This window comes from Phragmites australis, chromosome 2, assembly GCF_958298935.1.
Source record: "Phragmites australis chromosome 2, lpPhrAust1.1, whole genome shotgun sequence".
NCBI lineage: Eukaryota > Viridiplantae > Streptophyta > Magnoliopsida > Poales > Poaceae > Phragmites > Phragmites australis.
This window is the reverse complement of record NC_084922.1, coordinates 8,266,469-8,281,288: the sequence shown is the minus strand read 5'-3', so window position 1 is coordinate 8,281,288 and position 14,820 is coordinate 8,266,469. Positions and strand designations below refer to the sequence as shown.

At 43.1% G+C, this 14,820-nt stretch overlaps 1 protein-coding gene across 1 annotated transcript; it reads left to right on the top strand.

Annotated features, from left to right (window-relative positions):
- Positions 1 to 9,441: 9,441 nt before the first annotated feature.
- LOC133897857 (leucine-rich repeat extensin-like protein 3) lies at positions 9,442 to 11,746 on the top strand. Its single transcript, XM_062338689.1, has one exon. The coding sequence runs from the start codon at positions 9,707 to 9,709 to the stop codon at positions 11,327 to 11,329; it is 1,623 nt and encodes a 540-aa protein (XP_062194673.1). The 5' UTR covers positions 9,442 to 9,706; the 3' UTR covers positions 11,330 to 11,746.
- The last annotated feature ends 3,074 nt before the right edge of the window (positions 11,747 to 14,820 follow it).

Genomic DNA, 14,820 nt, shown 5'->3' with positions numbered 1-14,820 from the left:
GTTCTTGTCACGTTCTCATCAATTGAGGGTAGAGACTCTCTTCACAGTCTTGATTTTAGGTTGTTTCCAGGGGCAGCTACCCATTGCTCCAGCCAGCCTCACCTTTGGCTGCTTGGCCTCCCTATCGATGAGCGCATGTCCGGCATGGGATTTTGCATGCACCAGTGATCGAAATGGATCGGCCAGCTCTGCCCAAGCATTCATGCACGTCCATCTCGCCTGCTCCCCTGTTTTGCCACAGTCGGCACCGAGCAGCTTGATGGTGTAAGCTGTATTGGATCATTCAGAGTGGTACTACGCACAGTTGCCTATCCCAAGTCCCGGCCAAATCGAACCGTCTCCCTGTGCCTTTGCTGCGAGGAGTCGCTGCCGGGCGGCCCATGCCTCTGCCGTGCTCCGCCCGTCGTCTGGACGTGTGCACATGCATGTGCGTCGTCGTGTCAGCGTCCGCCGGACCAACCATTTATTCCATCTCGGTATCGGCTCGTTCTGGTGCGACGTCGCCGTAGGTACAGCGTGCCAGCCAGTTCTTTACTTCTTGTCTTGCAAATGCAAATTTTCTACAAGAATCATCTGTTTCTGTTCTTGATGGGTTCTGTTCTACCAACCGGCAGTGCTCCGTTTCCTGTAAGTTCACATGAAAATTTTGAGCTGTAAGACCATTGCCAATCGTTTGTTTCATTCAGCATTTTATTCAGCGCTCCAACGGTTTCACTTCACGATTTTTGTCATGAAGGAATTCTCAGCGTCATTCACTCTAGAATAATATTCTATCTCATTTCCCTTCGCGATTTCACTTGAAGTGAAGCTGTTAAAAATGAGAGAAAATAAAAGGAATAAGAACAGGTAAGAGAATTAGAAAAGAAACGAAATGAAAAAAATATGGTTAGAGATAGTCTAAACGAGCTCAATCGCTGCCACATGACTCTGGGGACAGGATGACTGCTATTGTTGGTAGACAGCACTGCTGCTTCTACACCGGAGCATTGCGCATTGCTTCAATAGCCTGCGTTTGCAGCTGGTAGAAGCTGTTGGGTTCTCCTTTTTGCTTTTGCTTCTCCTGCCATGCCAAGTTGGTCAGAACTCAGCTCCTACTGGTCGTAGTATTCGCAGGTTTTTATTGCCCATCCCTACACGCAAAACGGAATGCTCAAGTTCAAACGGCAATAGCCTGCACAGAAAACGAGCAGAGATGTAGCACCATGCGTCTGGCCTCGCAGGGAGAGAGTTCGGGCTGTAGCGGCTTCGAACATCGCTCGGATTTCTGCTTACCCATAAGGAATTTCAGTTGGAACTTTTGCACACAAGGATCGCGATGCAGTATATGATTATCGCCTCCCGGCGTTGCCAGAGATATCATATCGTCATCGTTTCTGTTGGTAGCCAAGCTTGGCAATGCGAGTGTAGCGAGACAGTATACGTTGCACGCCCCTGCCTGTCCCTACTCTCGGGTCTCGGCGTATCTATCCAGTCCCATTTGTAGTGCTGCCGCTGTTCTCTTCTTATCAAAAAAGGTGCAGCGTCCAAATATGTAAAAGAAACAATTAATGGGCTGAAATTTAGTTACATATTTCCTCTTGAAGAACGGCGCCAGGAGTGGCTGGTTCAAAAGTTACACATTTAGTTTGGCACAGCAATTGTCTGCCAGGAAACCAGATGATTTTAGTGGTTCTTCAAGAGGAATCAAGCATTTCTTCTCTGAACGCGTCTTCTCTTCTTGACATGAAAGCTGTAGCTAGTTGCTCGTAGGAAAAATGTGACAAAATAAGAGAAACCAGAACTTGTAAGCTAAGAACTGAGTCGGATCCGTCTTCCTTCTCACATAGTCGAATTGTGGTGCCGAATCATATGATCGTGGACTCCCAAAAATGCTACATATACTATTTATGTTTTGTTATTTAACTAGAAGTTAATTGGTGTTATTTAATATGAGGACCAAAATAAGTTGCAACAGTTATTATTCAAATGTTGTATATGAGCACATCTTGTAATAAAATGTCTACAAGTTTACAGTATTATGATAAATTTTTATTTAACATATATATCTAAAGAGAATATTTTACCACTATATATATTAGGGCGCGAGGCCAGCGGTGTATCATGGGGGCTACCCATCGGAACACAGAAAAATAAGGGGTGAAGGAGGAGGATGAAGAAAAAGAGAAAGAGAGGGTGGAGTGCGAAGAAGGGAGTCTCCTTCGTATCAGCTCTACGTCTGTCACTGCGCGAGGCCATTGCTCATGCCCAATGTTAGACTATCCCTAACCATATTCCTTTCATTTCGTTCCCTTCCCGATTCCTTTCCCGTTCTCATTCCTTTTATTTTCTTTCATCTCCAACAGCTTCCCTTCGAGGGGAATCGCGAAAGGAACGGAGAGAGAATCCCGTCCTGAAGGGAATGACCCTGAGAATCCCGTCGTGAAAGGAACCGTGAAGGGAATCCGTTGGGAGCGCTGAAGGGAACGGGAATCCCTTCACGACGGGAATCTGCCTGTGAAGGGATTCCCTTGGGCATGATCTTACTTTCGAGGGAAATAATATGTACCGATGCACAAGATAAACAGCTAAAGAATGGATAGATCTCTCGTCGGTTTGTTTTTAGACAGACCGATTCTGCTCTAAGATTCGTGTTTCCGGTTTCCTTGCTCCATCGATTGTTGACTTTCAGTGTTTAGCCGTAGTATCTGCATGTTTTTCTTGCCCAGCCCTACACGCGAAACAGAATGCTCAGGTTCATACGGCAATGCCCTGCACAGCAAACGAACAGAGATGGAGCAGAGCAGAGTATGCCTGGCCGTGCAGGGAAAGGTCGAGCTGTACGTAGCTTAGCTAGAGGCGACAAATATCGCTCAGATTTCCGCTCACTGATACGGGATTTCAGTAGGAACTTGTGTACATATATGCAAGGATCGCGATCATCATCGATCTTCCAGAGATTGATACGATATCGATCGTCATCCCTTCTGTTGGGAGGCGGCAAGCGGCAATGCGAGCGTCACGAAATAGGGCCCGTCCCTACACTCGACGATTCTATGTACCCATATGTGGTGCGCCCGCTCTTCTCTTCTTGTCAAAAGGAAGATAGCGTCCAAGGAAAAAGAGGAGAGGAAAAAGAAGATACCGAGTAAAAGCAGCGGATAAATTAAGTTAAAATATATTTTGGTTTATTTGTGATAGCCGATTGATATTGTATTTATTTGTTTGATGATCTTTAATTTTGTATGAGTTTTGATGTAATTTAAATTGATTTTAATTTTATTCGAGCAAATTGATTATGGATTAATTAGAATTAGAGTTTGAGATGTGTGTTTGTTTTTTTATGGTGTGCAGGTGATAGATACAATTTGACAGTTGATGACGGGATAATTGGGGCCAAGCTGAGTGATGAGTGCTAAGTGCTGGATGATAAGGAGGCCAAACGGAGTTAAAGTTGATGCTAGCTGAATATGTGAAGTTAAGCAAAGCATGAAAGACGAATAGAGATGACGTGTTAATAAAATCGAGCGAAGAGGATACTGGTGTAAGTGATAAAGCGGCTCGAGGGATCGAGAGTGGGAGAGACTTGCCGGCGGTCAGGATTGCAATACGGAGTGTACACGCGTTGACATCGAAGCGCTTACTTAAGGTGTAAGCAAATAGGGAATCACGCTTTGAGAAGCATGCTAGCGTTTTACGGTTTGGTCTCAAAACCGTGGGAGGGCTGGAGGAGTACATGGCAACATTGCGAAGCTTGCGTCGAGGCGAAACTAAGTCATGAAGGCAACACGGTCGTTCGATGAATTGAAAAGAAAATGAAACAAAATACCGTCAATAGTAGGTAAGAGTATACTATAAGAAAGGATATTTTGGTAAAAAGCTAGAAAATTTAATGTCAAATTTCTTAGACTTATAAATAGAAGAGTATGGCTATGAGAGGAGATAAACCAGCCATTTTGAGTCTCTTATGTCATCCATATGAGAGCCTTACGCTATATTTTTAAGGTGATGAAGAAGAGTGCTTAGCCTATGTATTAGATGTGAGTTTTATGAGAAAAAATCTTTATAATCTATTTAAAATAAGGCTGATCTCTGCTGTAATAAAGTTTATTTTTCTTTATATTATTGTGCTCACCTACTTCTAGTTTCTCTCTATTGGTTCCCTTGCAAGTTTGCAAGTTTTTCGGTATCCAGATTTGATTTTTGGGTTGAAATTTTAACACCTTATGAGATCATTTTTTTCTAAAGATATAGAATTCGAATACACACGCTTATGTTATGAGGTCTTGAATTTTCTTATTTCTAGACAATTAATTTGAAGAATTTTATTGCTCGGTGTTCATCTTTTTTTTTTTTTTTTTGTAAGTTATGATCTTTCAAGTGTTAAGATATATAAATTGATCTTAAATATAACATGTTATTTATATACCATACGTGGAGTCGTGTTGCCTCGATTTTCTCTTATTAAATCATCTATATATTTTTGTTTTCGCTTGAGTTTTGATGGACATTAAACGATCTAAATAGGAGACGACAATCGATTTAAAAAAAAATTTATTAAAACATCTGATCACCTTTATTAAAACATCAAAATCACCGTCTCTAATCACTAACCTAGCTTCTATATCAGCAGAAGTAAACAAGATTGAGGTCACCTCCGTAGGATCCAGGCAGCTGGTTCGTGCGTCACCAGACTGTTGGACGAATCCAGGCCACGTGGCGTACGTAGATATACAGGTCGAGTACGAAAGCGATCGCAGATTTGCAGGTGAATGGACGAGGAGGAGATGGGTGTAGGTAGAGTGCAGGGCTGCAGCTGTTGGACGCGCCACGGCTTTCGCCAACAAAATAAGTTTTCTCCTTGGCTATAAAGACTTAGACATTGGTCAACAAAAAATGCATTTTTCTTCGTTCTTAAGACCTAGAATTATTAGTTAATAAAAGGAGCGTCCTTCTTCGCTCTCAAAAGACTAGACTAGACTAGAGGACTTACGTACGTGAGGCTGTCTCGAACGAAATAGTGTAACGCTACGGAAGACACTTCGAAGCATGAACGGTGACGAAGGCAGCAAGCGTGAGAAGACACGTAGTGGCAGATCTCGGTTTCCATTCTCGGCCGAGGAGGAGCTGGCACTGAATAAGGCGTACAGTTCTTGAGTCTGTTGCCATTGACACGTGTACGTGGCAGTAGCAGTGGTACTCTGTTCCACCGTTGACGTGGCCGCCTGCATGCTCTTGTCCGTCGCTCCTGTATGAATTGGAGTAAGGACTGAATCGGCAACCCGTTACTTTGTTTCAGCTTTTGATTCTTTATTTTGTCCCGGAATAAAAATTAAAACAGACAGTCTGATTTTTTAAAATGATTATGAGAATTAAAAGCTAGTTTTATAACTAGAATCTAAAAACTAGTATGGAGGTGCTTTTATGGATTCTGATGAATGATATTCTTAGACTAATAATATATGTATTATATAATTATATATTTTATCTATTATATTATTACTTTAGGAAAAAAGAGCTACCATATTCGTTCTCAAAGTCACAAAATTACCACATTAACTTAAAAAAAAATCTAGACCACTCATTATTATAAATATCTAACAAACTAGATTAAACTAAAAAGCTCATATCAGATATAATTAATAAATAGCTAATTTAGAAACCAATTAGGCCATATCAATATGATTAATAAATACCTAAATTAGAAATACAAAATTATGGAAAATGAGGAGTTCGATATGCATATGGTTTGAGAAGCAAAATATCTTAATAAAGAGTCAAATAAAATAAAATACATAATAATTAAAATTAATGTTAGAATAGAAAAATAAAATAAAATACATAATAATTAAACTCAGTTCCACTGTTGATGTGGCCGTCTGCATGTTCTTGTCCGTCGCTCCTGTATGAATTGAAGGAGCAAGGACTGAATCGGCAACCCGTTATTGGCATATTTGTTTCAGTTTTTTATTTTTTTATTCGGTCATAGAATAAAAAAATGAAGTAAATAATTTGATTCTGAAAAATGATTATGAGAATTAAAAGTTGGTTTTACATTTGGAATCTAAAAACCGATCTAGAGCTTCCTCGATTTTAATTTCTTTTTAAGAAAATGATTCTTTGATAAAACTGATTATATGGCTGAAAGTGATTCTCTAGTGATTTTTTAGATAAATTTTATGGAAAAAATTATTCTTCGTAGGAAGTAAATCAGTGAAAACTATTTTTTACTTATAATATCTAATTTATTTTAAATAATTACTCCTACAGATTCCACTCGAGAAGCTAAAAACTAAAACCTGTTGTTTGCTAAAACTCTCTGATCCAAATTCTCTATAGGGAATAATTTTATAAGAAAATTGATTATGCGGTTAAATGTGATTCTCTAGTGATTTTTTAAAATAACTTTATGGAGGAGGTGATTCTGTGTAAGAAATAAATCAGGAGAAATTATTTTTTTCAGCTCTCAATATTTAATTTATTTAAAAATCACTATCTTAAAAAGCTAAAAGCTAAAACTATTATTTGAAAAAACTCTTCGAATTCTACTATAAAAGTTGCTATGGGAATCCTACCAAATAAGCCCCGAGTCCTGACGCTCCCCTGCTCCCCAAGTGGCAAACCCGTCCGATCGAGCAACTACCGCCAGCCATCGCCGTCCGATCGGTTCCTCGCAACGGGGGGTGAAGTCTCACACACGCACCACGTGGGGCCCACTCACGGGTGGAACGGGACGGGGCGCGGCGCGGCGTTTGGAGGACCGACGCCGACGTGTCGTGGCCGGGGGCGTGGGCGCGGCCTGCGGGTGGGCTAACTCTAGCCCGGCGTCGCGTGTACGTTGTCCGTTCTGCATGGAAAATGATGTTCCCAAATGACCATACTGCCCTCACGTACTATCACAGTCACAGCACAGCCACGTTACTACTCGCATGCCGTGTGGGTGTGATCGTCTTTTCCAATGAAGGCATGAGCATTCAGGTAACAGCCCTAAAAAGAAATATTCAAGTAGTAACATTTTAAATCACATGAATAGCTTGTTTAGAATTCTTAGCGTCATGCAGCAACATGAAAGGCGTGGTAGGTTGTCCGAAATTGTCAACGTCTAGTCTAGTGAATATATATAATGTTAAAGAGATATATATTTAGTTATTTATATTCACTCTGTTTTAATCTAAGTTGTTGAATACAAATATATATATTTAGCTTGGCTCCAGAATGAAGCTCTATGTAGTCTAGCGTGGCTAACGCAAGTTTCTGTATCCACTTATATAGGTAGATTCACTATTAATGTTTAAAATCATCTTATACAAGTAACAATTATAATCTTAACTCTTACAATCATTTTTATGATCTTATATTTGATCAATTAAATAGAAACTCAGTCTAATCTATCAGACAGACCTAACCAATCAAACACTTTTATTTTTAATAAATATAACTCTATTCAATCAAACTATACGATACTGTTCTGTAAAATCCCGTTCGAAAAACAAATACCCCCAAAGTATCTTGAATCCACCAGGAAACAGCTAATGGATCTAACAACACGTCATGGATTTGTCTCATGTTCGGGCGCATAAATTAGATGATCAAAATTCCTTTCGCTCTTTTTCTTCCACAGCTGAAAGCAAGGAAGAAATTCGCTAGCTGCGCAAGGTTTATAATGCTTCCTTTGTTCATGACTCATATCTTCGATTATTTTTTATCAGATTTTCCTTCTCGAGGCAAATCCCCGTTGGGGATAAGATGGTCAATCCCCACATCCCCAGCTGCTAGGCCTGTGCCTCTCAGGCTCTCACATCCTTCCATTTTGCCAATTCAGAATTATTTATACTACTAGATATCGAGAGGACAAACGTGCACAATGAACAAAATGCAACAGCACCAAAATCTAATGGACATATATTTAGAACGTAGCGATTGTTATTTTATATGCTTCTGTGTGGTTGGTTTGGGTGTTGGTAAGTATCGATAGGGTTGTTTATGATTCCCTATGGCGTCCTTTAATTCCTCCTTGAGACCTTGACCAATACGGCACTGTACTGTGTACACTCTGTCAGTCCAGTGAGCTGCATATAGGGTGCAAATGGATGAATCTAAATACCAATTATCTTTTTTATGTCATCTCCAAGCGAGTTAGTTTTCATACCGTAAAGTACTGTAGCACTAGAAATGTTGATCGTGGTGCTTCGGCTTGCTCTCCAACAGAGTCAGAAACAGGCTCTACAGTGATGCAGGAGTGGAAAGACAGGGAAACGGCAGCGGCAAATATGCCGATAGAAAAAGGAGCCTCCATCACTGCTCCTTGAGTATGCACGTGGGTCCGAGGGGAGAAGAAGAGTAATGTAAGGTAGAAAATAAGGTAGCTGTTGGAGATGAAAAAATAGAGAATACCGTAATAGTGTTAAGAGATGCTATAATAGTATTATATGAGATAGACTTTTAAGTATCTGTTGAAGATGATCTTAATTCTAACAATAATACTAGTTATATCTCTGGTGGCAGAATCATTTACTATTTCTTTTTTTTTATTGACTTTTCCTCACTCACTATTTTCTTACATTTTTTTATCATATACTTATTTTTATTCCTCTCACGTTTTCTTACATTTTGTTGTAATTTTTTTTTTGCGGGGAATTCCACCTGCCATGATTGGCTCAAATACAAGAATATTTTCTAGCTACTCTGCCGTGGTTGTTTGAAAACACCGGATTTTTAGTATGCATCCTTGCTTATTTTCCAGAATGTTTACTAATAGTACCGCAAATCTACGAAGACGACATAGGAGTAATCGTAAATGGTTCGATAAAGATATTTTCAGTTTCAGTGGACTTTTATAGTATTATAGTCTGCAAATATGGTCCGCTAATAAAAAAAACAAGAATTTACCACCAAAGAGAGGGTTATGAATTATAATACTTCAAATAAAACTCTAAATTGAAACTGTATAATCTTGGAAGACATTTTCATGGTAATACTATAATCTTCAAAAATTACAACTTCACGCTTCTTCGCTGCTAGAACTTTCTTCCTTTGCACAAAGCCCATTCACACGGGAATATTCTGTGCTAACACCCTTTCGCTTTTCGTAATTTCTTTTTGTCACTTTTTTCCCACGCGCTGTGACAGACAGTCACTCTCAACAACAGGAACCGTGATCTTGTCCCGCTGTGCTCGTTAGTTTGGAAATGGACTGTCCAAATTTAGCGCTGCAATAACACTACGATGTTTATATTAATGTATTTTACTGTAAATTACTGTTTATTTTCTCCCAAATTATTATTTGTCTCTGCCTTTTTTAGCAAAGTCATAGGAGCCAACCCTCTCAACACGATCCTTCGCTCTCTCCCTTTCTCTCTCCTCGAGTTTTATTTATTTATTTTGAGGCCTTTCTCTCTCCTCGAGCTGCGAAGTTTGAACAAGACTCGCGGATTTCTTTTCTACTGCACTTGCCCATCACACACCAGTAGCACTGGCACTAATTTTCGGACGCAAATCCGGAGACGAACACGGGGGACCCTTGGCCGCCTCGCGTCCCGCTCCACCCATAAATCCTTCGCCGCGCCCCGCCTCTGTCACACTTCCTTCACTCCGTCATTTGTCTTCTTCTCCTTGCCTCTGAGGCAGCTGCGCCGCTGCGCGTGTTTATAGCTGTCTCCTCCTCACCCCTCTCTATACGCGCAAACAGCACTCCGCAGCACCGAGAGATCGCCGCTGCACCGGAGATGAGATGAAAGGAGCAGTCTTTGTGGCGCTCCTTGCCGCCGCCGCCGCCGCCGTCTTAGCCGGCGGGGCGGCGGCGGCCGAGGAGTTCTTCGGCGGCGAGGGGCGGCCGGCGGCGGTGGAGGTGGACCCGTCGTGGCGGTTCCCGAGCCGGCGGCTGCGGGACGCGTACGTCGCGCTGCAGACGTGGAAGCGGCAGGCCATCTTCTCCGACCCCAAGAACCTCACCGCCGACTGGGTGGGCCCGGGGGTCTGCAACTACACCGGTGTCTTCTGCGCGCCGCTGCCGTGGGACCGCCGCGCGCTCGCCGTCGCCGGCGTCGACCTCAACCACGGCGACATCGCGGGCTACCTCCCGCCGGAGCTCGGTCTCCTCGCCGACCTCGCGCTGCTGCACCTCAACTCCAACCGCTTCTGCGGCGTCCTCCCGCCCACTCTCCGCCGCCTCCGCCTCATCCACGAGCTCGACCTCAGCAACAACCGATTCGTCGGGCCGTTCCCTGACGTCGTCCTCGACCTCCCCGCGCTCCGTTTCCTCGACCTCCGCTTCAACGACTTCGAGGGCGGCGTGCCCAGCCGCCTCTTCGACAGGCCGCTCGACGCTATCTTCCTCAACCACAACCGCCTCCGTTTCCAGCTCCCGGACAACTTCGGCAACTCGCCGGCATCCGTCGTCGTCCTCGCGCACAACAGCTTCGGCGGATGCCTCCCGGCGAGCATTGCCAACATGTCCGGCACGCTCAACGAGATCTTGCTCATTAACAATGGGATCCGGTCCTGCTTACCGCCGGAGATCGGGCGGCTGCGGGAGGTTACGGTGTTCGACGTCAGCTTCAACGAGCTCGCCGGCCCGCTGCCGCCGGAGGTGGCAGGGATGAGGAAGGTGGAGCAACTGAACGTCGCTCACAACCTGCTCACCGGCGCGATACCGCAGGCGATATGCGAGCTGCCGCGCCTCAGGAACTTCACCTTCGCGTACAACTTCTTCACCGGCGAACCGCCGGCGTGCGCGCGGGTCGTGCCACGGGGCGGCGACCAGAGTAACTGCCTGCCCAACCGCCCTGCGCAGCGGACGCCGCAGCAGTGCGCCGCGTTCTTCGCCCGCCCACCCATCAACTGCGCCGCGTTCCAGTGCAAGCCGTTCGTCCCGCCCCTGCCGCCGCCGCTCCCATCCCCGCCTCCGCCTCCGCCTTCGCCACCTCCACCATCACCACCACCGCCTTCTCCGCCTCCGCCATCTCTACCGCCGCTTTCTCCGCCTCCGCCATCGCCTCCGCCGCCATCACCTCCGCCGCCTTCGCCACCGCCGCCATCTCCGCAACCACCACCACCGCCTCCTCCTGCGCCAGTCCACCACCCACCACCATCACCACATCCTCCTGCGCCAGTCTACCACCCACCACCACCCCTGCCTGTTCCACATCCATACCCACCATGCCCCGTTCTGCCGCCTCCGCCACCCTGCGTGCCAACATATCCATTGCCTCCTCCGCCACCGTATTACCCCGGCCCATTGCCACCCACAGAACCTGTTCGATATGCATCACCGCCGCCGCCGCATCACCACAACCCGTGGCCATCAGTACACCCGGTTCAATATGCATCACCGCCGCCGCCTCCGCTGCATTGATAGATTCTCAAAAGGAAGGAAATTTGGAAGACACTTGGTTTTGCTCTTGCCCCTCTTCTCCGGCAATGGACAGCAGCTGCCAGATTCACCAATGTACGTGGTCATTGTCATGCTTAGCTAATAGTGGTCCGCCCGTTGGTGCTGAAAGGGATTGAATTGAAGGTGATGGGTGGTGCTTTGGAGCATTTGGGCTGTGGATTGGCGGCTAATTGGTTGTGAATAATAAGAGTGGTTGAGAGGGACAGGAGGATTTGGGAGAGGATTGTAGGTGCAGTGACATATGTGGGTGTATAGTTCAGTTCAGTTAAGTTCAGTCAGACAAAGTTTAGAACAACAAATTCGAGTGCTATTTATTTCTTTTGTATCACAGCTATTATCGGTTATTCTATTCTTATAGTATTATTTAGTTCGAATTTATTAACACTCTTATTTTTTACTTCTCCTTTTCTGGATTCTGTTTATTCTTATTTAGCTTGATCATCTACGTTCTTTATTTCTTCCCTATTGCTGTGTGCTGTGACTTTCTGCTAGTGGTTCATTGCATACTGCATTTTGCATTGCAGATAACTCAGAAGTATGCTCTGGGTAAATGCTTTTCATGTTTTACCTGTACCTTGTTTGTCAATGGAGTTGAATGGCTTTCAAAATCTTAGTTGGCCTCAGTTTCTTTGCTTTCTATGTAGTTGGTCTGATTGTGATAGGGATTGTAAGGGTTTATTAGGTTATGTTATTCTTTCAAATCAAAATGGCTCCCTGGAGTAGTCCTGCTACTAAGAAAGCTTCTTTTGTTTTCTTCGAGCAGCTTCAAGTGCATGCTAGAAACTTGTTTAATTGGATGTCCCATTGCTGTTCTGACAAAAAAAAAAAAAATCCATTCAACCTCAATCTGGCCATAGAATGTCGAACCTTTTTAAATTAATAGCAGAATTTTAAGTAATGTGCCATTTAGCTTTCAACTGTAGAAGAGAATCTGCCGAAGACACAAAGACATGTAAGACCCGTGCAACTTCCTTTAGGATTTTTAGTGCCTTTGCCTTGATAAGGCATGGTTCGAGGTGCTGATATCCTGGCTTTCCTGTCATGTGCTTGCTTGCTTCTGAAGTATCTTGGTCAGAAATACGATATTTTTCCCCAAGAACATTTCTGACCTTGTAGAATTGTTCCAGAAGCAATGTTAGCCAGGCCTACCACTGGTTTTCATGATGTTTGCTGCTACTGCAGTGAGCAGGCTTGTATTGTGAAGTCACAAGAAACTTTTTAGTATCAATCAAGCCCTTTTTTATTACTTGTTAATTCCTGATTTGATCCACTGATTGTTGGTTGGAATATCTGCCGGCCATGAACTGCAAGTCTGCAACCATTGTTTATCTTCCCTTTTATCCAGAAAGCTTCTGACCATAATGTTGTTTAACCTTTTGCTTTTAGGGGACTGGGAGAGCTGTCCTGCTAGTACTGCTCACTTTGGTAAAATAAACCTAATAGAATCACTCCAGGAAAGTTTAACCATGGTGGTTGGTGAGTGCTAGCGCTGCTACGCACACTCTGGTGGTCAGCCTTCGGTTCTTTTGAGGGGAAAAGGGAAAATTATCTGATCTCGCTTGCTTTGTGTCCCTCCCAGATGACCGTTGTACATTTGTACTGGGGGCGTTGTGTTTCTTCCCGTTCCACTTGCACCCACGACCCATAATCCAACGAGACGTCTCATTTATTTAAGGCATGAACTCAAACTGATATATGGTAAAAAAAAATATCAGAAAATTTATAGTGAATCTAAAGAAAATCATGTGTAAGAAAACATAAAAGAAAATAAATTGATATATACCACGCTACAAATTAGATTCAGATCATATAGTAGAATTGTTTTTCACCGCTTGGCACGAGGGAATGAAGCTACTCATCTCTTCAGTTACGGTGAATTCTAGCAGTGGCCAATCCACTAGGCATTCTCGATCCTTGTTCCGATGAGCGAGCGAGCGCTGTGTTGGTCCGGCCGGTCCACTCGGCTACTGTTGGAAGAAAAGAAAAGGAAAAAAAGAGAGAGAGTAAGGAGGCCGGTGGCTGCTCGTTTGGAGCGGCGGTGGCGCAATCGAACCCTGATTCTTATAGGGATTGTGAGGCTATGGAGGGCTGCACCGTGTCTACAAGAGGGACGGCTTCTTCTCCCTATGTACAGGAGGAAAGACTTCTTTTTTTCCCCTTTGATTCTCCATTAATCTCTCGATTGGTTGTCATCTCTGAGCTATGGCTTTGATCTTGCTTTGGTGCTTCGGTTTCTCAAGGTGATTTGGTGGGCTATGTTGGTGTTTATTGGAGCTATGTTTGTCGAGGCTTGCCCGCACACGTCGATACGGTGCGGTGAAGCCTTGTATCTCCGACTTCCTCACCGGCGGCAATGGCGGTCAATCTTAATGTGAGTATTTCGGTTTTCTCTCTTTCTATGAGATTGGGCGTGTTCACTGAGTACACTAGCATATACCTATAGTTTATCTTGTTGTTTGGTTGAATCTGGTGCTACCTGGATACTTTTGTTGAATTAGGTTGACAGCTATCTGTCTATTAATCTTATCCTAAATTAGTGATGTAGTGTGATCTGAGTATACTTTGCATGCATCTGGTTGTAGATAGATTGCTAGCTTAAATTGCAGTTATTGTCTTTTGTTTTTTGTAGTTCATTTTTATCTCAGTATCAGCTATCTTGTTTCTACTGTGTCGATTTTGTGTTCTCTGATATTAGGCTACAGCATTGTCCAAGATAGGCATTCAGATTTTAAGATTTTAGCTCAAGTTATAATTTTGCTAGCTAGGATTTTAGGAATATTGCCGAATCGATGAAATACTTGTTAGCACAATTAGGAAGTAGGATCATATAAGTCCTGAGGCCAATTATCATATCATTTATAAGAGCAATTTTACAAAAATCTTATGTGTGCTGTTCATATATTACACATGTTTACGGTTACTGTTGTTACAAAATCTATGTTATTATGCTTATGTGTATGAATTTGTTATTGTTAAGCTCTTGTTTTTATACATATAGAGTAATATCAAGGCTCATATTATCGCATCATATACAACTTCTTCAATCTTTAAGCTTTGTATTTCTAGTTTTTAATAGGTATTATGTAAATACTTGTGTGTGGCGGTGTAAGTGTGTATGTGTGTTTACGAATGTACGAGTGTTTTTTTATAAAAACTATCATCGGTTATAAAACCATACTCCATCTGTCTAATAATACAAAGTGTATATCGGCGAAACTGGCCACTAACAGCTGATAGTAAGATTTTTGTTTTATGTTGTTTTCCTTCTTGTCATGCATGCAAGTATGCTGTGTACCAGCACAATACTCAGCCTCTAGAAGTAAGAGCTTATTTATTTGGATTTTTGTTTTTGACTTAGTAGCTGAAGTTGTTTTTTTAAAAGCTTTTTTTTTTTAGTTTTAGTTGTTGCCTTTTACAATAAATTTTAGCTTCTTAACACAACAAAAGCTAGA